This window comes from Peromyscus eremicus, chromosome 1 (genome assembly GCF_949786415.1).
Source record: "Peromyscus eremicus chromosome 1, PerEre_H2_v1, whole genome shotgun sequence".
Lineage (NCBI taxonomy): Eukaryota > Metazoa > Chordata > Mammalia > Rodentia > Cricetidae > Peromyscus > Peromyscus eremicus.
The window spans coordinates 15,896,200-15,918,865 of record NC_081416.1 but is presented as its reverse complement, the minus strand read 5'-3'; the positions used below and the strand labels follow the sequence as shown (position 1 = coordinate 15,918,865).

At 59.3% G+C, this 22,666-nt stretch overlaps 2 protein-coding genes across 4 annotated transcripts; one reads left to right on the top strand and one right to left on the bottom strand.

Moving 5' to 3' along the window:
* The first annotated feature begins 267 nt into the window (after positions 1–267).
* On the top strand, positions 268–7,513 carry Nfkb2 (nuclear factor kappa B subunit 2). Of its 2 annotated transcripts, XM_059246220.1 has the most exons (23): positions 268–382; positions 1,450–1,544; positions 1,797–1,878; positions 1,993–2,033; positions 2,253–2,351; positions 2,436–2,587; positions 2,867–2,973; positions 3,059–3,217; positions 3,419–3,523; positions 3,648–3,733; positions 3,822–3,960; positions 4,079–4,204; positions 4,314–4,523; positions 4,604–4,745; positions 5,116–5,230; positions 5,322–5,535; positions 5,688–5,857; positions 5,943–6,045; positions 6,162–6,313; positions 6,446–6,515; positions 6,734–6,906; positions 7,031–7,142; positions 7,234–7,513. In XM_059246220.1, the coding sequence occupies exons 2-23, from the start codon at positions 1,524–1,526 to the stop codon at positions 7,356–7,358; spliced, it is 2,703 nt and encodes a 900-aa protein (XP_059102203.1). In that variant the 5' UTR covers positions 268–382; positions 1,450–1,523; the 3' UTR covers positions 7,359–7,513. The 2 variants fall into 2 exon arrangements, with proteins under 2 accessions (XP_059102203.1, XP_059102208.1); XM_059246225.1 differs by lacking the exon at positions 268–382 and having other exon boundaries at positions 1,248–1,544; positions 7,237–7,513.
* A 52-nt stretch (positions 7,514–7,565) lies between these two features.
* On the bottom strand, positions 7,566–22,646 carry Psd (pleckstrin and Sec7 domain containing). 2 transcript variants are annotated; one of them, XM_059257053.1, is made up of 18 exons: positions 22,393–22,646; positions 21,801–21,855; positions 19,877–20,614; positions 19,513–19,615; positions 18,749–19,106; positions 17,659–18,099; positions 16,201–16,395; positions 15,981–16,061; positions 15,706–15,818; positions 15,113–15,171; positions 14,921–15,010; positions 11,564–11,607; positions 10,044–10,228; positions 9,877–9,947; positions 9,614–9,771; positions 9,103–9,247; positions 8,752–8,895; positions 7,566–8,378 (listed from the first exon to the last, which is right to left on the bottom strand). In XM_059257053.1, exons 3-18 carry the CDS (start codon positions 20,528–20,530, stop codon positions 8,148–8,150), a joined length of 3,072 nt encoding a protein of 1,023 aa, XP_059113036.1. In that variant the 5' UTR covers positions 20,531–20,614; positions 21,801–21,855; positions 22,393–22,646; the 3' UTR covers positions 7,566–8,147. The 2 variants fall into 2 exon arrangements, with proteins under 2 accessions (XP_059113036.1, XP_059113031.1); XM_059257048.1 differs by lacking the exons at positions 17,659–18,099; positions 18,749–19,106; positions 19,513–19,615; ... (1 more) ...; positions 21,801–21,855; positions 22,393–22,646 and adding an exon at positions 16,972–17,176.
* Positions 22,647–22,666: the final 20 nt, after the last annotated feature.

The window sequence follows — 22,666 nt, the reverse complement described above, 5'->3', positions numbered from 1 at the left end:
CCCCGTGGGCTCCCTAGCCGTCCGGGGCAAGCCTGGGACGGTGCAGAGATCCGAGCCCCGCACCGCGCTGGCTTCGCCGCCGTCCCGCCTCGCCGCTCCGCAGCAGGACTGGCGCGGGGTGACACCCGGCGACCAGCCCCGGGCGAGCCTTCCCCGTAAGGGGCGCGCCTGCGTCGCCCCGGGTTGGCTACAAGAGTCCTGGAGTTAAACTTTCAGCCAATACAGAAAGGGCTCGAGGAGTGACGCACAGGAACGTCACGGGAATTCCCCCCCTCGGGGGGCAGAAAGGGGCTTTCCCGGCTCGAGCCGTGTTGCGGGAGAGGAGCAGCGACCGGTCCAGGGTCGGGTTCGGAAAGAAGCCGGAACCAGAGCCGCCACCACGGTGAGTGGCCGGGTCCAGACCCCTGAGTGACCGGGGAATGGAGAGGGAGGGAGGAGGGACTTTGGGTGACAGTCTGGGGCTGGACACCACCTCCAGAGAGCGCGCACACGAACAGGACACCCTGGTACACACGGACACGTAAGCCTGCCCTTAGGCTGGCCTGCGCACAGCCGGCCGGGTGTCAGCCCCGCACACACACCTGTGCACCAGTGCCTGAGCACCAGCATCCAGATGTGCACGGACGTCTGCCCACGCCGACCAGCTCCAGGACTCACTCACCTGTGTGGACGAATGCTCACTTGCACGTGCATGCTGCCACCACTCACACGCACCACGCACACGAGACATTAGGGCTGAAAAACGCAAATTGCCGTCACGGACACACGCGTTTCACAAATGGTTGTGGGGCTGGGCTCTCAAGCGCCGGTCGCCCGGAGCAGGTGCAGCGGGAGAATCCGGGAAGCTAAGCTGTTCCGGGGTCGCTAGAGACCGTGGAGGGGGAAACTCCTCTCCCCACCCTGCGGCTCGTGTCGCCTTCTCCGGGCAGAACCCCGGGGGCCCCATTGGAAGAGCCCCCGCCTACGGGCCATTCGGAAAAGAGGCCTCCGACGGCAGGAATGTCCCCACAAAAGCCCCCGGGTGAATCAGCCGTGTCCTCCACGCTGGCCGAAAATCCCAAGGTTGCTCCAGGCCGCGGAGTGGGGGCGAGGCGGGCTAGGCCCCGACTGAGCCCCGGGGGCTGCGGCCGCTGCGGGGAACCAGGAACAGCCCGGGCCTCCCGCCCCTCCCGCCGCGGGGGCGGGGCCCCGGCGTCATTTCCAGGCCCGCCCCCTCCGGCTCCGCCTCCCCCTGGTATTTTCGGGACTTTCCTAAGCAGCACTAACTTTCTGCCCCTTCCCGGGCCCGGCCCCGCTCCGGATCTCGACCTCCACCGGATCTGACCCGCCACGCCCGGACGGGCGGCCGGAGGAGATCAGACCCTCCCCCAAATCTGGGGCCCCCTCTCCTGCCCACCTCTATCCTGATCTCTCCCCCTCTCCCCGCTCCCGCGTCTCTCTTCACTTTAGGCGGGCGTCTGAAACCCTGGGAAGCCGAACAAGGGCCCGAAGCCGCCAGACACAGCGGGGCCTAGCCCAGAGTCATGGACAGTTGCTACGACCCAGTGAGTCACACTGCCTGGCCCTGAAGCCGGCTTGTGCCCGTGTCTCTTCTGCTTGTCTACCGAAGGCTCTTCCACTCCCCTACTTCTGCATGTCTTCAGACTGTCTCAGCCTGTCCATCTGTCCTGTCTGCAAACTTTGCCCAGAAAGGAACTTCCTTATGGCTTGAGGAGGAGCCCAGTGACTGCTGAGGGCTTGGAGCCTGGAGGTGGAGGGCTCAGATTGAGCAGCCACATTCTCTGTCTGTAAACCAGGGTCTGGATGGCATCCCCGATTATGATGATTTTGAGTTCAGCCCCTCCATTGGGGAGCCCAAGGATCCAGCCCCAGAGACAGGTCAGTGAGTCCTTAGCCTCAGGTGTCCCAGAACCAGGAGGGGAGTGAGCATGTACCCTCTGCCTGAGGGAAGGGCTTGGGGACCCTGGCTAAGTAAAGCCCCTCTATTTCCAGCTGATAGCCCCTATCTGGTGATTGTGGAGCAGCCCAAGCAGGTGAGTGAGCCACAGAGGTGTGCGATGGCTTCAGCTTTGGGGACAAGCTAGAACTGACAGGGAAGCCACTGTGACTGGATGGCTGGTTGCTGCTGGTCCGTTGTGGGGAGGTGTTCAGGAGACACACTGCTGGTCATTGTGGTCAGTGATGGCCAGTGGTTGCACTGGGGGGGGGGGGTGTCTCTCCTAACCACAATGTCTCTGTCATGGAACCTTCAGCGAGGCTTCAGATTTCGATATGGCTGTGAAGGGCCCTCCCATGGAGGCCTGCCAGGTGCCTCCAGTGAGAAGGGCCGGAAGACCTACCCCACTGTCAAGGTGAGTTCCCATGATGCTGGAGGGTAGGTAGGCTGGGGGACAGTGTGTCGAGGGCCACTGTTGACAGTCCTTTGCCCTTCTCAGATCTGTAACTATGAGGGACCAGCCAAGATTGAGGTGGACCTCGTCACGCACAGTGACCCACCTCGTGCGCATGCCCACAGTCTGGTGGGCAAGCAGTGCTCGGAGCTGGGGGTCTGTGCTGTGTCTGTAGGACCCAAGGACATGACTGCTCAGTAGGTGTCCCCGTCCCTGGGCCCCAGAGGGATGCTCACAGCCTGCCAGTCATAGGTCCCAGCCCACCTGTGTGACTAGCAAAGGGAGAGATTTTACTTTGGCCCCAGAATCCCAGGGCTAAAACAAAAGGAACACTTTTCTTGGAGGACAAAGCCAGGCTGAGCCTGTCGGGGGGGCGGGGGTGGGGGTGGGGCTGCCTCTCCCCCCCAGGGGGGGTGCTCTGCCATGGGAAAGAGCTCCATGGACAAAGCCCCCTGACTCCTCCTCCTCATCACCAGATTTAATAATCTGGGTGTCCTGCACGTAACCAAGAAGAACATGATGGAGATTATGATTCAGAAACTTCAAAGGCAGCGGCTTCGTTCCAAGCCTCAGGGCCTTACAGGTATGGCGACCAAGGGATGTCAGGAGGTACTTCCAGAGGAGAAGGGAAGAGTAACCCAGAGCTCACGCCCAGACTGTCCATCCAGAGGCTGAGCGTCGGGAGCTAGAGCAGGAGGCCAAGGAGCTGAAGAAAGTCATGGATCTGAGCATCGTGCGGCTACGCTTCTCCGCTTTCCTTCGGGCCAGCGATGGCTCCTTCTCCTTGCCTCTGAAGCCGGTTATCTCCCAGCCCATCCATGACAGCAGTGAGTATCCCCAGGGTGCCCGGTGTGAGGACCCAGAGGAGCGTTTGGGATACCTTCAGTGTGTGGAATTCGAACCTGGCCCTGCCACATGGGAGATGAGTGGCCTTCAGCAAGTCTGAGTGTTGCTTCTGTCTTGGTGAATGAAGAATCCTGTGGCCCCAGCCCCATCAGTGTGGCCCTAACCCATCTCCCATCGTGTAGAGTCTCCAGGGGCCTCCAACCTGAAGATTTCCCGAATGGACAAAACAGCGGGTTCTGTGCGCGGTGGAGACGAAGTTTATTTGCTTTGTGACAAGGTGCAGAAAGGTGAGGCGGCAGGCCTCTCTGGACCTGGAAACACTGACTGTGAGGCTGGGGGCGGGGGCAACTTCAGGATAAATGCATGGGGTCTGCAGATTCTCCCTGTGACTAAGCTCACTTTTCTCTGTAGATGACATTGAGGTTCGGTTCTATGAGGATGACGAGAATGGATGGCAAGCCTTTGGGGACTTCTCTCCCACAGACGTTCATAAACAGGTACTGAGGGACTAGGGCCTGCCCTGGAGGCAGAAACTAGGCAAAGTTCTCACTGACACCAAAGGTCTCTCTCCCACCTCCACCCCAGTATGCCATTGTGTTCCGGACACCGCCCTATCACAAGATGAAGATAGAGAGGCCTGTAACGGTGTTCCTGCAGCTGAAACGCAAGCGTGGGGGGGATGTCTCCGACTCCAAACAGTTCACCTATTACCCTCTGGTGGAAGGTGGGGCCGGGCTTCAGGATTCCCAGGGGCTGGAGACGCCCTAGAGGTGGCTGCTGGTGGCTGGGCTGACGACAACCCATGTGTTGGATTTTAACACCCCGTTTCTTGTTCCCCCTAGACAAGGAGGAAGTGCAGCGGAAGCGAAGGAAGGCCTTGCCCACCTTCTCCCAGCCCTTCGGGGGCGGATCCCACATGGGTGGAGGCTCTGGGGGCTCCGCGGGGGGTTATGGAGGCGCTGGAGGAGGTGAGCGGGTGCCAGTGGCCGGGAGAGAGGTGGAGGAGATAAGAGGAAGTTAGAAAAGAAATCTGGGAGAGTCCTGGCTGGCACCTCACAGCTTTGCCCATGCCCACAGGTGGCAGCCTCGGCTTTTTCCCCCACTCCTTGCCCTACAACCCCTACCAGTCCGGCGCGGCCCCAATGGGCTGCTACCCGGGTGGAGGGGGCGGAGCGCAGATGGCCGGCTCTGGGCGGGGCGTGGATGCTGGGGAGGCGGCCGAAGAGCCGAGCGCGTCCCCCCAGGCCCCCCAGGGCGAACCGCAGGCCCCCGACGCGCTGCAGCGAGGTACGTCTCAGCCGTGCTGGCAGGCGGGCGCGCGCCGGGCTGGTGACCTGGCCCGCACCCACGTGCCCTGTCCCCTCCAGCTCGCGAGTACAACGCGCGCCTGTTCGGTCTGGCGCAGCGCAGCGCCCGAGCGTTGCTGGACTACGGCGTCACCGCGGACGCGCGCGCTCTGCTGGCGGGACAGCGCCACCTGCTGACGGCCCAGGACGAGAACGGAGACACGTAAGCTGCCCAAGGGACGTGGCCTAGGGACATCCAGGGGGTCTCCCGGTACCAGGTCTAGAGAGGTACCAGGTCTAGAGACTGGGGCCCGTAGAGGAAACTGCAAAGAGCCGAACCCTAGAGTCGGACAGATCTGGTCTCAGGTCCTCGCTGTTTTCTAGTTGTGTTCAAGAAATGTACTCTCCCCGACCTTCAATTTTGTTAGCTGTGAAAGGGGCACAGTAGCAAGGTGTGACAAGGATTAAGATGGTAACATTCAGGATTCACCAGGCCCCAGTGGAGAAGACCACGGAGGTGCGGAGTTTTGAGGGCAGATGATGCTATGGGTGGCTGGGTTTCCCAGACCAAAGTCTCACTTTCCAACCTCCAGGCCGCTGCACCTGGCCATTATCCACGGGCAGACTGGTGTCATTGAGCAGATAGCCCATGTCATCTATCATGCCCAGTACCTTGGGGCCATCAACCTCACTAACCACCTACACCAGGTAAGAGGGAAGCCTCTGGTGAGGGATGCGGAGTTGAAGGTGGGGAGCACTGAGCTGGGGCGGGCTCAGCTCACTCCGCCTTCCTCCCCAGACACCTCTGCACCTAGCGGTCATCACTGGGCAGACAAGGGTGGTGAGCTCCCTGCTGCAGGTGGGTGCAGACCCCACACTGCTGGATCGGCATGGAGACTCAGCTGTGCACCTGGCTCTCCGGGCGGGTGCCGAAGCCCCAGACCTGTTGCGGGCTCTGTTGCACAGTGGGGCCCACGGCGTGCCCCAGATACTGCACATGCCTGATTTTGCAGGTAAGTTTCCCACCTCCTCTAGTCCTGGGGACAAGGGTGGGGACCAAGAAGGGTATGTGATTAATAGACAGGAGTAGGGGTTACCCGGTCAGGGTTTGTCCAGAGGTCACCTTGGGGGTCACAGCTGCAGGCTGAGTGTGCTGTTCCTCTAGGACTGTACCCAGTACACCTGGCAGTTCATGCCCGGAGCCCCGAGTGCCTGGATCTGCTAGTTGACAGTGGAGCTGAAGTGGAGGCAGCGGAGAGGCAAGGGGGCCGAACACCCCTGCATCTAGCCACAGAGATGGAGGAGCTGGGGTTGGTCACCCATCTGGTTACCAAGGTGGGAATGAAGCCTGGAGGGACGGGAGGTGTGTGGGAAGGCCTGGCCTCCTGGACCGTGCTGGTCACTCCTTGCTGCCCCACAGCTCCATGCTAACGTGAATGCCCGGACGTTTGCTGGAAACACACCCCTCCACCTGGCGGCTGGACTTGGATCCCCAACCCTCACTCGCCTCCTCCTGAAGGCTGGTAAGTTTCATCCTTATGTATGAACAGGGCAGGACAGAGAAAGGGGACCTCCCGGCCATCGTTGAGTCCGCAGTGTGGGGCCTCCACTGGTCTCTTCTGATGACATCCTCTTCCAGGTGCTGACATCCATGCAGAGAACGAGGAACCTCTGTGCCCTCTGCCCTCACCCCCTACCTCCGGGAGCGACTCTGATTCTGAGGGGCCTGAGAGGGATACCCAAAGAAACTTCCGGGGCCATACACCTCTCGACCTCACCTGTAGCACCAAGGTGAGGCATCCTGGCAATGGAAACACTGAAGTGGGCACCGGGCACAGCCTGGGCTTGGGGATGCGGGCCAGGTCATGGACTTGGGGAGAACTGGCTTAAGGTCTGGGGTGACAGGCCACTCTTTCTCCCCAGGTGAAGACTCTGCTGCTAAATGCTGCTCAGAACACCACGGAGCCACCCCTGGCCCCACCCAGCCCTACAGGTGAGATGATTGGCAGGCACTTCCAGTCTCGGGCGCCTCCTCCCAGAGGTGATCTCCTTCAGGACTTTGACGAGGGCTCTTTCTCTACCCTGCTCTGCCATCCATACCCCATCAATGTCTGCCTTGGCTGTCACATTACCAGGGACAAAAGCTGCGTCCAGGTATGTGTCCCTGCCCACCTCTGGAGCTACCTCACAGATCTGTATTTGTCTCCTCAGGGCCGGGGCTGTCACTAGGGGATGCAGCCCTGCAGAACCTGGAGCAGATGCTAGATGGGCCAGAAGCCCAAGGCAGCTGGGCAGAACTGGCCGAGCGACTGGGGCTTCGAAGTCTGGTGGACACATACAGGAAGACCCCCTCACCCAGTGGCAGCCTCCTGCGTAGTTACAAGGTGGGGTAGTCTGTACGCTGCCCAGCTGACAGAGGCCTTACCCATCTCGGAGCCTCCTCCCCCAGGACCTTCTCCCCCACACCCTAGCCATCACGCCAATCTCCTGTCTCCTCTTTCTCATCAGCTGGCTGGTGGGGACTTGGGGGGTCTGCTGGATGCCTTGTCGGACATGGGTCTACATGAGGGGGTCAGACTGCTGAGAGATCCTGAGACCCGAGACAAGCTGCCCAGCACAGGTAAAGGGACCGGCTTGGAAGGTGCATCTGGGCTGAGGGTGGGAGGCGGGAGGCCTGAGGCCTGAGGCCTGACTCCCTCCTGTTCCCCCAGCAGAGGCGAAAGAAGACAGTGCCTACGGGAGCCAGTCCGTGGAGCAGGAGGCAGAGAAGCTGTGCCCACCCCCTGAGCCGCCGGGAGGGCTCTGCCATGGGCACCCCCAGCCTCAGGTGCACTGAATGCTGCCCGGCTGACTTCTTCTGCCAGGATCCCTCTGTACAGCATCCCTGCCTAGTCAAAATCTTATTTAACACCTCAAGCCCACGCCTCAGTGGGCCAAATAAAGGATTCCTATGGGAAGGGGAAGGCCCTTTCCCAACTTACGGTACGGCAACCCCAATGTGATGCCCATCCCTGCCCCTGAGTGAGAGTAGAGGAGACCCAGCCAGCAATTCAGAGCAGTTTTAATGAGGGTAGAGGCTATACAAAGGGCAGGGCCCACCAAAGGAGGGGAGCGGCGTGCCACCCCAACCTGTGAATGGGGCCTCAGTGTGGACACCCTTCCTCTGTCTCTGTGAAGAGAGAGGTGAGCCCTTGGGGAGAAAGAGGGGGACCAGCTCAGCCCCAACTCCTGGCCTCTGTCTGAACCAGGCCCCAGGACAAAGGGCTACTGCTGGTGTCTGCGGGGGTGGTCTCAGCAGAAAGCAGAAACTTTATCAGGCCTCCCCCACAAAAAGAAAAGAAAACCCCCAATCAAAAATTAGGGGCACGGGCCCCTCCCACCCTACCCACCCTTCCTGTACGAAAAAGTGCAAAACATTATCACAAAAGGGGGGTCTCTGAGAGGCCCTCTGCCTAGGCTCTGAGGCCCGGCTCAGCCCTGCCCTGCCCCGGACACCGCGTCCGGCGCGGTCGGGCCCTGGGCCAGGAGGCCCTCGTGGGTGGCCCGAGGCTAGCTGAGCTCAGGCAGGGCCATGTCATCATGCAGGTGCCCAGCGGGCACTGCCCCCATTGATCCTGTTCCCTGCTCAGGGCTTTGGCCTGGTACTGCCTGCCCCAGCCCGGGCTTCTGAGCCAGGACGCTGAGCCCGGGTCTGGCTGGTGGGGTTGGGCTGCAGGGAAGGACTGGAGTGAGGTGGAGGGCATCCATCCTCCGTGCTCCCAGCCTGGGCCAGTGCCGCTTCTATGGCATCCAGCTCCTCGCTGGCTGCCTTCATCTTGACTCGAAGCAGCGCTGCATAGGTCCCATAGCGGGATTTCTGAGGCAGAAGGCCAGAAGCAGTGAGAGCCTGCCCTCCTGTCCCGGGCGGCCCACCCCGCCCCACCACCTAGCCAGGAGGTGCTGGTCCTAAAAGACATCTTTGAGAGGTCGATGACCCTCCCCGGGCTCTTCGAACCACAGATAGTGACAGCCAGCATTTCTGTGGCCTTTACAGGGCTGGAGGCAGAACAGACATGTCACTTAACCCCAGTGGCTGTAGAATTTAGACTTGATCCCCAGAAGAGAAAATGAAGACTCAGAGATTAGGCAGTCTGCCAGTCACCTAGCTGGGTTCCATGCTTCGATGCCATGCTTTATCTCTAGCCTTGTCCTATGTGGGGGACACCAAGACATCGGGCAGGGAGGCTCACCTCAAACTCCAGGTAGGCCTCCTTCTGCCGCTGCTCATCAGCCTCCTTGCCTCGGGCCTTCTTCCCCAGATGCGCAGCCCGGTGCTCCCGCAGCTCGCTCGCCATGGCCTTCATCTTGGCCTCATGGGTCCTCACCTGCTCCTCCTAACAGCCAGGGGTGCCTGGTCAGAGTCACTAGTCTACAGGTCCTTTGTGTGAATTGTATCAAGGGGCTAGATTTCAATCCCCACTACACCCCTCCTCCTGTGACCCACATACTACATGGCTGATCACACATGCCTGGAGTATAGCTTAGCACCCCGACCCATCCCATTCCACTGTCAGCAGATGAACTGAGCAATTCGGGACTACCTGGGAGAGGCGGGTGGCGGCACTGGGCAGCAGAGGACGGCTGAATTTCTTCTGGGAACTAACAGCAGCTGGGAAGGGGGGTGCAGAGAACATGGCAGCCACCACATTGATGCGAGTGATCCAGGACTGCATTTGCTCCAGGCTCCTAGGGAGACAGCATAGGGACCCCAGGTTCCTGTCCAGGAAAGCCAGTCCCGACCTGGAATATGGTCTTACTTATGGATTAATTTACTCATTCATTGAGATAGTCTCAAGTATCCCAGGCTAGGCCCAAACTGGCTATGTTGTCAAGGATGACCTTGAACTTCTGCCTCTACCTCCTAAGCTCTGGGATTGTAGGCATGATCACCAGGTCTGGCATGTACGGGGCTAGAGACTAAACCCAGGGCCTTCTGCATACTACACAATCACTCTACCGCTGAGCTATGTCCCCAGCCTGTGGAGTGTGATCTTCCAAGGAAAGTGGAATCCAGGGAGCAGGGTCTGGAATGGGAAAGAGGAAGACACTCACGGGGCCTGGAAGAGGAAGACCCGCCAGTCAGCTGTGCGCAGGTAGAAGACGTGTGGCCTCTTGCTGTAATCGCTGGCTCGGGTGGCCAGGGCATGGTGGATGCTGATGGCATTCTTCAGCTCTGCCTCAGAAAGAGCCTTCCCAGGCTGGTACTCCTCCTATGGGGGTGCCCATCTTGTCCTGCCCCGTCCTGGCCTGGCCATCTCCAGCCACCTGCTCCCCTCTGCCAAGCCAGCCCAACCACCCCGCTCCTGGCCCCGCACCTTCTGCAGGTAGAGGATCATGCCCTTGAGGATCCCGTGGAAGCTCTTCCAGCCCCGCTTGCCACGAGGTGCTGGGGAGGGAAGGCAGGTCAGGGTGGCCTGAGGAAGGCCAACTCCCACCCCCCCCCACCCGTCCCCTGCCCCCCATCCCCCGCATAGCCACATACTCTTTCTGCAGTCTGGGTCCGCGTGCACCTTTCGAACCAGGGCCCCGTGCTTGTAGACAGCAGCCCCAGGCTCGGGAGTCAGGTCCAGGAAAGGGCTGCTGCCACTGCCCCCGCTGACCCGCTTGATGACCTTGGGGTTAGGGTCGGCCAACTCAGACAGAGATCGTCTCAGCTCCTCCTCGTCTCTGCAGGTGTGATGGATTCAGGAGTACTGGCCACACAGCCACACACCTTCACCCTGAGCTCCTGCCCTCAAAGGCTCCTCTTGAGTGGTGAACAGCTGCCAGGGACTCCCCTCACGCGGAGGCTCTGCTGCCTCTGAGTAAGGCTTCCCCAGGCTGCAGATCTGTGCCCTCCCTCAGATGCCCTTCTGGGGGAGGGGTCACGTGTGGACCTTCCCTCCCCCTGCCACGTGGAAGCTTCCCATCGTGTCCGTTTCTGCACACACCCAGCCCTCACACTTTTCTCCTGGACGGACGTGTGACTCAGCCTTGTCCTAACCACACCTAACACCAGACTGCTCACAGTTGTTGGTTACATGCTGTCAAAAGGAAGAGAAGGGCCGGGCCTGGAGCCCCGTGCCCGTAATTCCACCACTGGGGGGCTTCAGACAGGACTGTCAAAACTCCACGGCAGTCTGAGAACTAGTGTGGGACCCTGTCTCAAAATCTAAAGGGGAAAGGTGGCCTCTTGGCGCCCCTCTGTTCATAAATCCTGGCAGGAAAATCAGCCTCTCTTGTCGCCTTGCTCAAGAAGTCCCACTGCCTCCTCCGTGGAACCTGCATGAATTCTTCCACTCTCCTTTTCAACCATTGCAGCCAGGCCGGTGGCCTTGTATCCCCACGTCCACACTGACTTCAGCCACACCTTTGTCTCCCGAATACCAACTTCCCCCTTAATCTCCTACAAGGCACTGCTGACTCAAGGTTGCCTCCACACAGCCTCCCTCCATCCCCTCCTCCCTCCCTGCACACTGATCCTGAGTCCTGTTCCTCAGAGGTGCAGCCTAACAACCAAGGGCTCCTATTCGAGCTGAGCCATGACTGGACTCTGCAGACAGCAGCAAGTGTGTGTCCACTGATGGCCAGGCAAGGGCTCGCTCTCAGCCTGGGGCCCGAAGACTAAACTGGGTCTTCTCCTTCAGACAGAACACTTCCCAGACAAAGGGGAGAACTCCATTCCTCGTTCTGTGGCACTCCAAGGTAACCTCCTGCACTCACTCCCAAAGTTAGCCTGCTTTCTCCTTGGGCTGCCAGGGGCCTTCTGTGTTTCAGCACACCCCCCCCACACACCCCCACTGTGTCACCCAGCTTGTCATAACAACAGAGCTAGACACAAGACAGACCCCAAGTCTCGGCAGGCATTTCCAAAGAAGGAAGTGAGGTGGCCTTCCTGCATCTCGGCCTCCCACCCCCTCCCTGTACACTCAGCCCCAGTTCTCTGGTGCCCCCGGACCCTCCCTTCCTCAGGCCCCGACTCGATCCTAATCCCCCCCCCCCCCAGGCAGCCCCGGTACTCACATGGCCCACTGCAATTTTTCATTTTTGATGGAGCTGTACAAGGCCTGGAGAGAAATCAAGAGGTGTGGATTAATCCTGTGGGGAGGTACATCATGTACCCCAGTGTCAGAGCTCAGAACCTTCCCTCCTAACTTGGGAGAGGATGTGGAACTAAGAGGAAGGACACCATGACTACAACCTAGCTCTAGAGCGCAGCACCGAGACCGGGGCCCATCTCCATCACTGGAGCTGCCTGACCTGAGCAGCTTTCTTGCCGGAGAACACACATAGCAACATGTGGTGGCAACTGGCTAGTCAGCCCAGGAAACCCTGGCCCACAGCTGGTGCATAGTAACTGCCAGTTGCTGGTGTTATCTATTACTAAGGGCTCCCCTGCTTAGAGCCTGGGAGGAGACGCACAGCCCTAAATGGAATCCGAGAGGCCAGCCAAAGAAATCCTCCTTCCCTCCACCATGTGTTCTGGTCTGGTTCCACAGCATAAACCCACACAGAGCAAATGGGGAAACTGAGGCTCTATGATAAAGTATTCACCCTCTTTGGTTCCCAACTGCAGAACAAAGTGAGCCTTCCCCAACTCCAATAGCAGCATCCAGCCAGATACCACGGGGCTCAGTGCTCTACCCACAGCCACACTTGATACTGCCGCGGCGCCAACCAAAGCCTAAAGCCGGAGTTCAGCTTCCAGTCGCGGTCTACCCCAAACTGTGGGTCCTGAACCAGTCACTTCCCCCTCAGTACAGCTGGCCTGGGAACATCTGAGGGCCGTGAAGTGCCAAAATGGAGAATGGCCTTCAGAAGTCACAAGACCCCTGTACTTGGGGATGGCTCAGAATATACCAGCGATTCCAACTGTGGGGGCGCTTCTGCCAGCCTGTCTGTGAGTGGGTGTGTCCCCAGCATGTGCGTGTTTTGCTGTGGGGCTGTGATGCTGCCTGCGCGTGAGTTGGGTGCAGTGGTGACGTCGGTGCCTTCCTGGTGCTGGGACACAGCACCCCCTCATTCTCCCAACACACCACAGGCTCCGACTCTCTCACTGCCCATACATGCATGCCCTGCCACAGGCTACCCGGGCACTCCATGCCTGCGCATCCTGTCTGCAGGTAGGTGCATCCCAAAGCCTCCACCTCGCATGACACAAACCAGGCTGATCAACACACACCCAGTAGGGCTCGGACCTTGAACCCGCTCACTCCTCAACTATCCAGCCAGGAGGCTGGAGTGACCACCAAGACCTCCAATCCACAACCGCGTCTCCAGCCTTCCAGCTCTTCATCTTGCCCTCTCCAAGACTACCTCGGCCCACAACCACACCTTCCTTCCTCCGAAGGTCCTGAGCCCGGTCATAGAGTCCTATGTAGATCCCATCTAGAAAAACCCTCTTCACCCAGAACGGTGGGTGAGGAAGGTCCACCTTGGCCCACCCCCACAACACATGCCCACCTCTAGCTGCCCAGGAATTCTACCCCGTTGGGCTCCCCAAACACCTTCGTCCCCACCCATGCCCTCCTGTCTCCTCGCTCTCCTGCCCTCAGCACCTCCCTCAAGCCGCCCCCTCGCTCGCCGCCGGGCCTGGCGTGGGCTGCGGGCCCCACGCCCTCACCGCCTTTTTCTTCTTGCGGCTCTGCAGGCGGCTGACCACCAGGTCGGTGTAGAGCACGGGCTTGAGACTGCGCGAGCGCTGCGGCCAGCCGTAGCACAGGGTCTCCGCGCCGCGGTGGGTGCGCCCGTAGCGCACCGAGCAGAGCGAGCGCGAGCGCAGCCGCCCCGCGCTGCTGTGGATGCTGTTGACGCCAATCATGCTGGCCCGGCCGCCGCGCCGCGGCCCCCGGCCATGCCCCCGCCCGTCCTCGGCCCCGGGCCGCCCGGACGGCCGCAGACGGCTCCCCGACAGCCGGCGCGAGCGCCCGGCCCGAGCCCGCCGGCTCCCACCGACGCACCGAGTGCTCGGCGGCGGCGGCGCCGTGGGCTCCGCAGCTCCGCAGAAGGAGGGGGCGCCGGCGGGAGGGGAGGGCGCGGGCTGGGGCGGGGACGTCGCGCGACGGAGCAGCACGGCGCGAGCCCGGCGCCGTGGGGAGGGCCGGCGGCGAGCGGGGGCGCATGCGTGGGGGCTCGCCAGGGGGCCGAGCCCGCGCACGCGATGGGCGGCGGCGGGCGGCGCCAGGAGCACCCTGCAGCTTGTCGGGATTGGGAACTGAGGGGCGCGGTCGGCTGGCTCCCCGACCTTCCATCCTCCACCCTCTGGGGTCCTGCCTCTGAGACTCGCGGGCCGGCCTTCGAACAGTCATGACCTCGTCCATAAGCAGATATCCCAATGTCCAAGCCAAGTCCATGTGCCACGAGGTCAGACATACCAACTTGCCAGACGCACCGATTCCCATTCACCCCAAGTTACAGATGTACACCCCAAAAAGAACCATCTACAGTTGACAAACACCCTCTAATGTCAAACCAGGCACAACCAGCTGGAAGATGCACACCACGCTGCATCACACACAAATACCCAAACTACACCCAAAGCACTAACACCTCAAGTCACGCAGGTCCCTCGATTCAAAGACAGTTGCCAAACACACACAATTCACTGACACCTCAATTCACAGTGGACGCGCCCACTCAGATACACGCTCAAACTCAGGTGCCCAATATACCCCAACCCATGACCTGTTCTGTGTCGTCACATGTATAGAGTACCCCAGAGACCCCCTTCTTCAAGGTAAAACCTTCCATCTCCATCATGGGGAGGAGAATAACTGCGAGGCAGGGTCAGACGGCTCCCTCCCACTGGTACCTATCTCTTTCCTGGCACCTGGGCGCAGGATCTGCTTCCAAAGCAGCCAGAAAAGCAGTATCTAGTCCCAGCGTCGTGCCCTGGAGGCAAGAACCTGGGAAAACCTTTGCGCCTTCTCTGACCCCTCTACCGTAGGCTCCCTCCTGGGCACTGGAGCCACAGGGTCTTTGTAGCTCTTATACATTAAGGTGGAGAGCAGGGTTCCCGTGCACACCCCACCCCCCGCGCACCAGCAGAGACACCTCCCTCCCACCCTCTGTGAACACTGGAACCGAAGAGAGCAAACGCAGAGTCCAGGATGGCCTGCTCACGTGTTTTCCAGAACCGGCCCCCCTTTCCCCTGCCTCAGGATTGCATGCGCGTGCGCATGTGCGGTGAGAGCCTGCCTGTGGGGGCTGGGCGAGGGGGCGGTCCCCAAGCTGAGTCACTAGAGCCCAGGTTCCTGCCGCCGGAGCTACCCAACAAGTCCCAAGTTCCAGCCCTCCCCTCCCTACAACCCTGCTGCTGGGCAGGTACCCTGTCCTTCCCTTCTAGCAATGTCTACCGGCTGCGTTTCCCCTCCCCCCAACCTTGAGCAGCTCCCTGGGGAAATCGCCACCGTCATTGAGGCCCTCCAGGTTTCCGATGAAGTCCCCACAGGTCATGCGCTTCCCAATGTTCTAAGGGAGGAAAACAGAGGTCTGAGAGGTTGGAAGGTGCTTAGCCTCCCAAAGCTTTTAAGTCTCTTGTTTTCTGGCTCCCACTTGCCATGTCCCACTCACGTGGCCGTGGAGATCTGTGTTGAGGAGCATGAGGGCACAGGTCAGCGTGTGAGCACCGTCTAGGGGAGAATTGATTGTCAGCTTCAACCACCTCCCAGGGGCTCTTCCCACAGCAGTCCAGTTCTTTCTGCACCCTTTTGCCCTACACTTCCTTACTATCCGAACTCTGTGAACCCATTCCGTCTCTCCTCCAGCCTATTTCCTCAGCAAGAACCCAGCCTTCGATCTCTGGTTCCCCCTTCCTAGTTCCCCAAGTTACTGGGGCGGTTGCTCCCAACACTCGACATGCTCAATGTACTAAACAAAAGCAAGCACACATATGCGGAGCCCGTCAGCACTGGGGCCAAATCTGATCCTGCACATACATATGGAACAACTTCATGCAAACACACCTCCACCTGCCTCTCAAACACACTTGACCTGCCATCCTGCCTGCCGCGCAGACAAGTTCCATATGCATATAGCTGTATTTACACTGATGCGCGTGCACATGCCTACGAACGTGGACATTCATTCCCTCTTGCACAAACACTTGCTCCTGTATGTGTGGCTCTGTGGCCCCGCGGGGACAGTCCTGCTCCCAGCCTGCTCACCCTCTGAGGACAGGGCTTCAGGATTGCATTGGAAGTATCTCTGGGAGAAGTGGGCCAGTACACGCTCCCGCTCCTGGGTCTCACCCATTAAGGCCAGCTCCTTAAGAAACACCCTACGGGGGGGAGGAAGAAGATGTCACCCTCCACCAAGACCTCCTTACCAGGAAGTCCTGGTCACTGAAGAGCGACGCCAAGACAAATAAGAAGACACGTAGCTGGAACTCCAAACACCAAGCCTGGTCGGTAGGACTATCCTCAGAGGGTTAAACACCCACCTGAGAGCTTGATCCAGAGTCATGCCCGTGAAGACAAAAAATTTGAGATACTCGCCAGCCACCAGTTTGCTGAAGTCATTGCTGCGGGCAGGGCAGACAGGTAGGGGTGTCACAAGGGGAAGTGTGAAGGGGCCAGCTGGGCATTGCCTAGAGGCCTTGAGCATTAACTGGAGAGGATGCACTCCTTGACCCAGCCTCAGTCCCAGCCCAGGGGCATTACTTCTTGCCCAGATGCCGGGCCACATCAGCCTTCCTGAAGCCATCCAGTCGGTACAGCCTCTTGGCCAGGCGCTGTGCAGCCTCCAGGTCCGCTTTCTGTCCATTGGACAAGGTATCTGTGCTTCCCAGGGCCAGCCGCTCAGTGCTGTCCAGCTCCGAGTCTGAGTCGGACACCAACTGGCTTAGGGGTGGTTCACTGCCAGGGTAGAGCAGCAGCTGAGGATTGGGGCAGAGCTTGGGGATCATTCAGAACCCCCCTTTGCTCTAGACCTGGAATGGGGAATGGGTGAAGGGACATGGAAAGGTCCTTTTCTTTTTTCTAGGGGAGGAGACTAGTTAGCCTTCTGTCCATCTGTCTACTTTATCATCTCTCAATGGAAGTTCTGCCTCAAATCTAACCCATATCAGTGCTGTGGGAGTCCTGGCTGCTCCCCAGAGCTCCCAGGGACCTAAGTATTTTGTTTGTTTGGTTGGTTGGTTTTTTGTTTTGGTTTGGTTTGGTTTTTCGAGACAGGGTTTCTCTGTGTGGTTTTGGTGCCTGTCCTGGATCTCACTCTGTAGACCAGGCTGGCCTCAAACTCATAGAGATCCGCCTGGCTCTGCCTGCTGAGTGCTAGGATTAAAGGTGTGCGCCACCACCACCCGGCCCTAAGTTTGCTCTTTGATATGGAGTCCCCATCTCCGCACCTGCCCCCCCTCAGGCATCCAGGTATAAACGGATGCTGGGGAAGAGCAGTGAGGTCACGCAAAGATCTGGGAGCACTAGGGATACCTCCTGCTCCTTTCATTTCCCGCCTCTCTGAGGACTCTTCCTTGGTGCACCCTTCTACCCATAGAGAAGCAGTTTCTGGGGTTACAGTTTTGGGGGGTCAGAGTGCACCCCTCATCTTCTTCCTCTCCTTCCTTCCCTACCCAGCTGCTCTACTCGCAAAGCCACCTGTCACCCCAGAGACAGAGGCCGGAAACTCCTGGTTGCTAGGCAACCCTGTCTCCCTGGCCACCCCCTCCTGTTGCCATGGCTGCCATGACTGAGAGGGTAACAGCAGAGGGGAAAGCACAAAGGTTAGGCTATGAAAGGACGTTCCTAGAGCAGGATGAGACAGCCTCCTGGAGGAGCGGGTGGAGGGAGGGGGAGGGAGGGGCTTTTGGCTGTGGGTCTGGCTGGGTGGGGGTGAGAGGCTCTGTCTGGGAAGGAGAGGGCCCTCCAAGAGAGAAAGAGGATGTTCTCTGGGGATTCTTCCATCCTGAATCATGGCTTCTCCAGTCACTGGATCTGAGCCCAGGGAGGGAGCTGCAGGGGGCCGATGGCAGGAGGCCTCCGAACGGGAAAACAGGCATCTGGTAACCACTTGCTCTTGGTCAGGAATATAAACTACTTCCTCATTCTGGGGCTCTGTCCCTTAATCAGCAATTCCTGGGGGCCTGGGATTGGGGCTGAGCAATGAAAGAAAATACTCACCAGCCCAGGGGTGCTGCCCCCAGCCCAAGGCTATCCTCAGAACGGGAGGGACTAGGACGCTCCCTCCTTGGGACCACCTTGGCCCCAGCATCTGACTCTTCCGCCTCCTGTCTCTGGGTCCAAGGACCGTCAGCAGCAGAGCTGGTACCCGAATCCGGTTCAAGTGGGGCAAGTGGGGCAGGGGCGGGTGGGTCAGGCCGGGGAGCTGGGGGCTGGGGAGGCATCTCAAAGGTGAAGAAGGGGCTCTTGGTTGGGCCAGGTGAGGCCAAGGCCTCCAGGGAGACAAGGCTGCTATAGGAGGTGCCCTTGGCCCGGTGTGACTCCAGGATAGCTTCAAACACACAACTGAAAGAGTCAGGCCCATCCGCTGAGGGGCTGGTCCCAGGTAGGAAGGGAACTGGTGACTTGAGAGGCCCAGAGAGCAGCATGTGGTCCCCTGGTCTGCAGAGGCAGGGAGAATGTCTGATCAGCTCCCCAGAACCAGGCCTTGGCAGGATGTCACTGAACTCTTGCCAACTGATACAGCGGCTATCAACCCCTTTCCATAGACCCAAACCCCCTAAGAAAAAGCCACTAGGGGAGAGGGCCCACGAAATTCAGTGTCTGTGGTGTCCCAGCCCTGACCATCGCTAGCACCCAGCCCCCCTCCTTCCTGCTCCCTACTAATCTCCCTTTCTCCTCCTTTCCCCTGATCCGCTTCCCTCCTGCCATCCCTTTTCTATTTCTGGTAACATCTTAGGAGAAGATGTGGCCCCACGCAGCAGTGGGGCGTGAGACAGAAAGGAAAAGCCCCCACATTTCCACACTCTCTTGCCAGGACTGGGATCTAACCCATGTCCCCAGTTTGGCCTCTGGCTTCTGGCCTCTGATAATCTGGAACCCCACCTCGTCCATGTGGCTGCCCCGACTCCTAGGCTTGCCCAAAGCCCATACATTCCTAATATTCTCCCAGGCCTCGGGCCTCTGCCTGGAATCTCCTCCTCATCCTGCCCATGCTGTCCTCACAGCCCTGTCGTCTCTGCCTCAGGTTCTTGCTGGAGTAGGTTGAACACAGTGAGCAGCATGCTTTCCCTTCCCTGAATCCACTCACCGGGCCCCCTCGGAGGCCTCGAACACCTCATCATCCACATCCTCTTCACCAGCAGCCTCCTCATCCTCATTGCCACTGCCCAAGCTGGAAGGAGGGCCAGGGCATGGGCTGGGTCGTGAGGCAGGTGGCCGGGCAGTGCCAGCAGGGCCCTCAGAGCTGGGCTGACTCTCGATGGCGGAGTCGGCCTCCTCCCGCTCAGCCAGCAGCACCTCATCGATGTCAGTCTCGCGGTAGCACCTCAGGGGCACCGTGTCCAGGTCCGTCTCAGAGTACTTGGCTGCTCGCCCCACAGCCACCCCAGAGCCTTGCTTGGAACCCACCTCACGGGATGGGAGGGCTTGCTCTGGGGGCTTAGCACCTGTGTGCACAGACATCCAGGTCAGGAAGTCATTTATGTTGGATAGCTTCACCACGGCCTCACAGGGGCTGGAGACTCTTTCATCATCTAACCACTACGCATCTGCCACACCCTTCACTTGATCCAAATGCCTGGGAATGACTACGAAGGAGACCAGACTTTCTTTTACTCTTAGGAATAACCCTCAATATCCGGCCATTCCCCCCTCACCCCCCACCCCCCAGCTTCCTCTAGAACCCAGCCCAATCCTCATGGCGCAGATGAAAGCCTGGAGCCCAGAGAGACTTTGGCTGACTGGGGAGCCCAAGGAAGCCCTGAAGAAGGTTTGAAGGATGCCTCTTTGCCAGTCCTCAGATGCTGTGGAGAAGGCCCTACCCACTTCCCCTAGGCTAAGTCCAAGCCTTACCTGAGCTGGGGGCGTCCAAGGAGCCATAGAAGAATTCCCATTTGGCTCGAGCGATTCTCTGAGCATGAGAGGAGACTTCCCGGGTGGAGGACCAGGTGTCCCCCTGAGCCAGAGAGCAAGTGAAAGGCACAGGACCCCAAAATGAAAGCCAGACATACAAGGACACAAGAACATGGAGCAGCAGAAAGAAAACCACATGGGACAGGATGAAGGTGCGGGAACACAGTGACAGAGGGCAAGAAAGCTGATTTAGGACATTAAAGGGTTTGGGTGAATATGAGACAACCCTCAGTCCAACAGGGGCTGAGCTTTGTCCCTTAGCTGGGGTGCTAAGGCCCCAGACAGCCCAAGGCAGATTGCATACCTGGTGTAGGAATCCAGTGTCTGCAGGTCCTCGGATATGCATGGCCAGGTGCTCAGGGGTCCCCCCCAGCCCATTGGGGAGGGAGGAGTAAAGACCATCTGCCCCAATCTGGGGTGGTACCAATGGCCCACGTGAGGGGTCCCGGCTACCAGGAAGAGCAGAGCCTCCTCCAGCTGGCAGTGGGTCTGATGTGGATGCCTCTAGCCGCAACTTCCGGTTGCAGCCAGGTCCAAGGGCTGGGGCGGGCCTGGGAGGAGAAACCCCACCCAGGTCCCAGCTCCGACTCAGGCCTCCAGAAGCAGGTAGGCCATTCAATGGCCTCACACTGGCCTTCTCCACAAAACGGAAGATGACCACAGAACTCTGTGCCCCTGGTGGGGGCTGCCCAGTGGGTGAAGAGGGTCCCCAGCGTGAGGGAGCCATACGGGGTGATGGGGGGCCTCGCAGAGGGGTACAAGGTGCTGTCACACGTCCCAGATCCCGGCCTCGAGGACCTGGACCCGCCACGCGTCGTATTAGGGATCCTGTGCTGCCATACATGCTGGCTGGGGGACTTTGGGGCACTGGGCCTTCGGGGAGCCAGCGACGGGGGCATCGTGGTGGGGAGATGGCACAGTCTCCTTCTGAGCAGAAGCGCATGGCACCCTGGGCCATGCTGGGGCCGGGGGGTCAGGCTGGGGGGGCAGGGATGGCGAGGCCAGGCAGGGAGTGAGGGGGCTGCATGCTCTTCAGACAGGCCTGCAAGAGAGGGAGGAGATAATGGGTGCCGTGTACAGGAGTCCGACAGACAGGGCAGCTCAGACAGAGAGGGAGGGGAAGTGGGTTGGGCTTCTAAGGTCCAGGACCTAGCCAGGCCTGGAAATATGGGATCACCCGTCCTAACCCTGATGGCTCCTTCCATGGAAACCTTAGGGAAAAAGGACGGTCCACTCAGTGGGCCTTCAGTTCCTCTCCAGTCTGGGAGCTCTGAGCATCAGTTCAGGAAGAAAGAGCAAGCTAATTCAGAAGTTCACTGAGTTCAGTTCTGGGGCAGTGGGGAACTCTTTCTTGTGTGGAGGCTGGTATCCCATCTTCTGGATCACATGGGGCTGCAAGCCACAGGAAAATGAAATGGCATCCAGCTACTATGACACCCGTTAATACAGCCCTGGGTCCTCTATAACCCCACTTAGGAAGAGACACATCAGGCTTCTTGGAAGGAGAGAGAGGGGTTACATAGGGACGAGGAAGTGTCGAGAGACACAGGGAAAAGGTGAGAAGAAAAGCTTGAAAAGAGGCCCTTAACTTCAGTGCATAGGTGCTGAGTGGGGAAGAGACACCCTTTTTCCATATCACACATGCACACACACATATGAATTCATATACACACATGCAGAAGGACAGATAGGCGTACACAGTTAACACATTCCTAGGCAACACCCTCCAGTACACAGGCACACGCAGCACTGCTCATAGACACACCCTCATACACTCACAGTCATAACAAATATGTGTATAATGGAAAAGCACATGCTGGCTTTACACACAGATCACCAAACAGGAACACACAAAGAGGTACCCAAATACACAGACAGGCTCTCGTCTTCTGATGCACACACAGACAGGTGTATCAGAGACCTCCTCGTCACAATCATAAACACAGATGCACATCTGCACACATAATCAGACACACGCATCCTCTCCTCCCCCCACCAGGGACCAGGTCTGGGTGAGGGGCTTGCACCACAGCCCTCTCCCCCAACTCCAGGGGTTTGACATGTCTTGTCCAGTCCAGGAGGGGCCATAAAGGAAAACCGGGCCTCTGGTGGCAAAGCACGGCAGGGAAAGCTGTCAGAAGCAGCAACCCTGCCAGACAGGTTCTTGAAGCTCAACGGGCCTGGGCCTCCCCTGTGCAGCCCCTCCTCCAAGGCATCCCAGTACTCACCGCTGCTCGTTCGGAGCTGGAACGGAAGAGAAGCAGAGAGGCCGGGCCCGCTCAGCTGTGAAAGCAGCACGGCTCCCGCTTGCTCCAGGCCCGCCCGCCTCCCAGTCCCTCCTCCACCCCTCCCCACGCTCTGCTCAAGCAACGCTAATCCCCCCCACCTCCCTTCTTTCCCAGGGCCCTGAGTCCCAAAGAATGCCAACCCCCTAGTCACTACCTCAGACTCACACCAGAGGAAGGGGAGAGTGTAGAGAACCCCGGGTTCTGTTCCTTAAACCCTCAGATGCCCCACCCCACTCATGTTCATTTCTCTCTCGTCCATCGTCTCCTGAGCCACACGGGGTCCAGCTGCACACGCCTGTCCTGCTCCAGACCCCACGCGTGTCCCTAGGAGGCTGCCACATGACCTGTTACATGCCACACGCACTCCCGCCCCCACAAGCACGCGGCCACGCAAACCGCACGGTACAGGAGTAGACCGGACCCGCCCCCTAAAACCAGGAGACCAACTATGGAAGGGGCATCAAGCGAACGCAGTCTTAAACACTTCGGGGTTCCCAACCTCCGACCCCCGAGTCCTGCCCTGACCACCCACCCGGAGTGCAGAGGAAGGATAAGTCAGACTCCAGGAAGAACTTCCTTGCGGCCTAGGTTAATCGTCCCGCCTTTTCAGGAGCGAGAGTTTAGAAGGGGTGACCCAGAGACTGGGAAGAGAAGCACAAGCAAACCTTGTGCCCTTGGCCGGGGTGGAAGAGGGTCTGGCTATTTTAGGAAAACGCCACATGAGTTACTATGGCAACTACTCTCCTTTGGAAGGCCAGGGCCGACAGGTTATGACCTCGGAAGGAAGAGAGGTCAGAGGGTGCGAG

Coding starts and splice junctions, on each gene's coding strand:
- Nfkb2 (XM_059246220.1), top strand. CDS start 1,524: ATGGACAGTTGCTACGACCCA. Junction 2,588..2,866: donor CCCAAGGACATGACTGCTCA/GTAGGTGTCCCC, acceptor CCTCATCACCAG/ATTTAATAATCTGGGTGTCC. Junction 5,858..5,942: donor TCACCCATCTGGTTACCAAG/GTGGGAATGAAG, acceptor GCTGCCCCACAG/CTCCATGCTAACGTGAATGC.
- Psd (XM_059257053.1), bottom strand. CDS start 20,530: ATGGCCCAGGGTGCCATGCGCTTCTGCTCAGAAGGAGACTGTGCCATC. Junction 19,616..19,876: donor ACACTGGATTCCTACACCAG/GTATGCAATCTG, acceptor TCTCTGGCTCAG/GGGGACACCTGGTCCTCCAC. Junction 19,107..19,512: donor CTTGGACGCCCCCAGCTCAG/GTAAGGCTTGGA, acceptor CTGTGCACACAG/GTGCTAAGCCCCCAGAGCAA.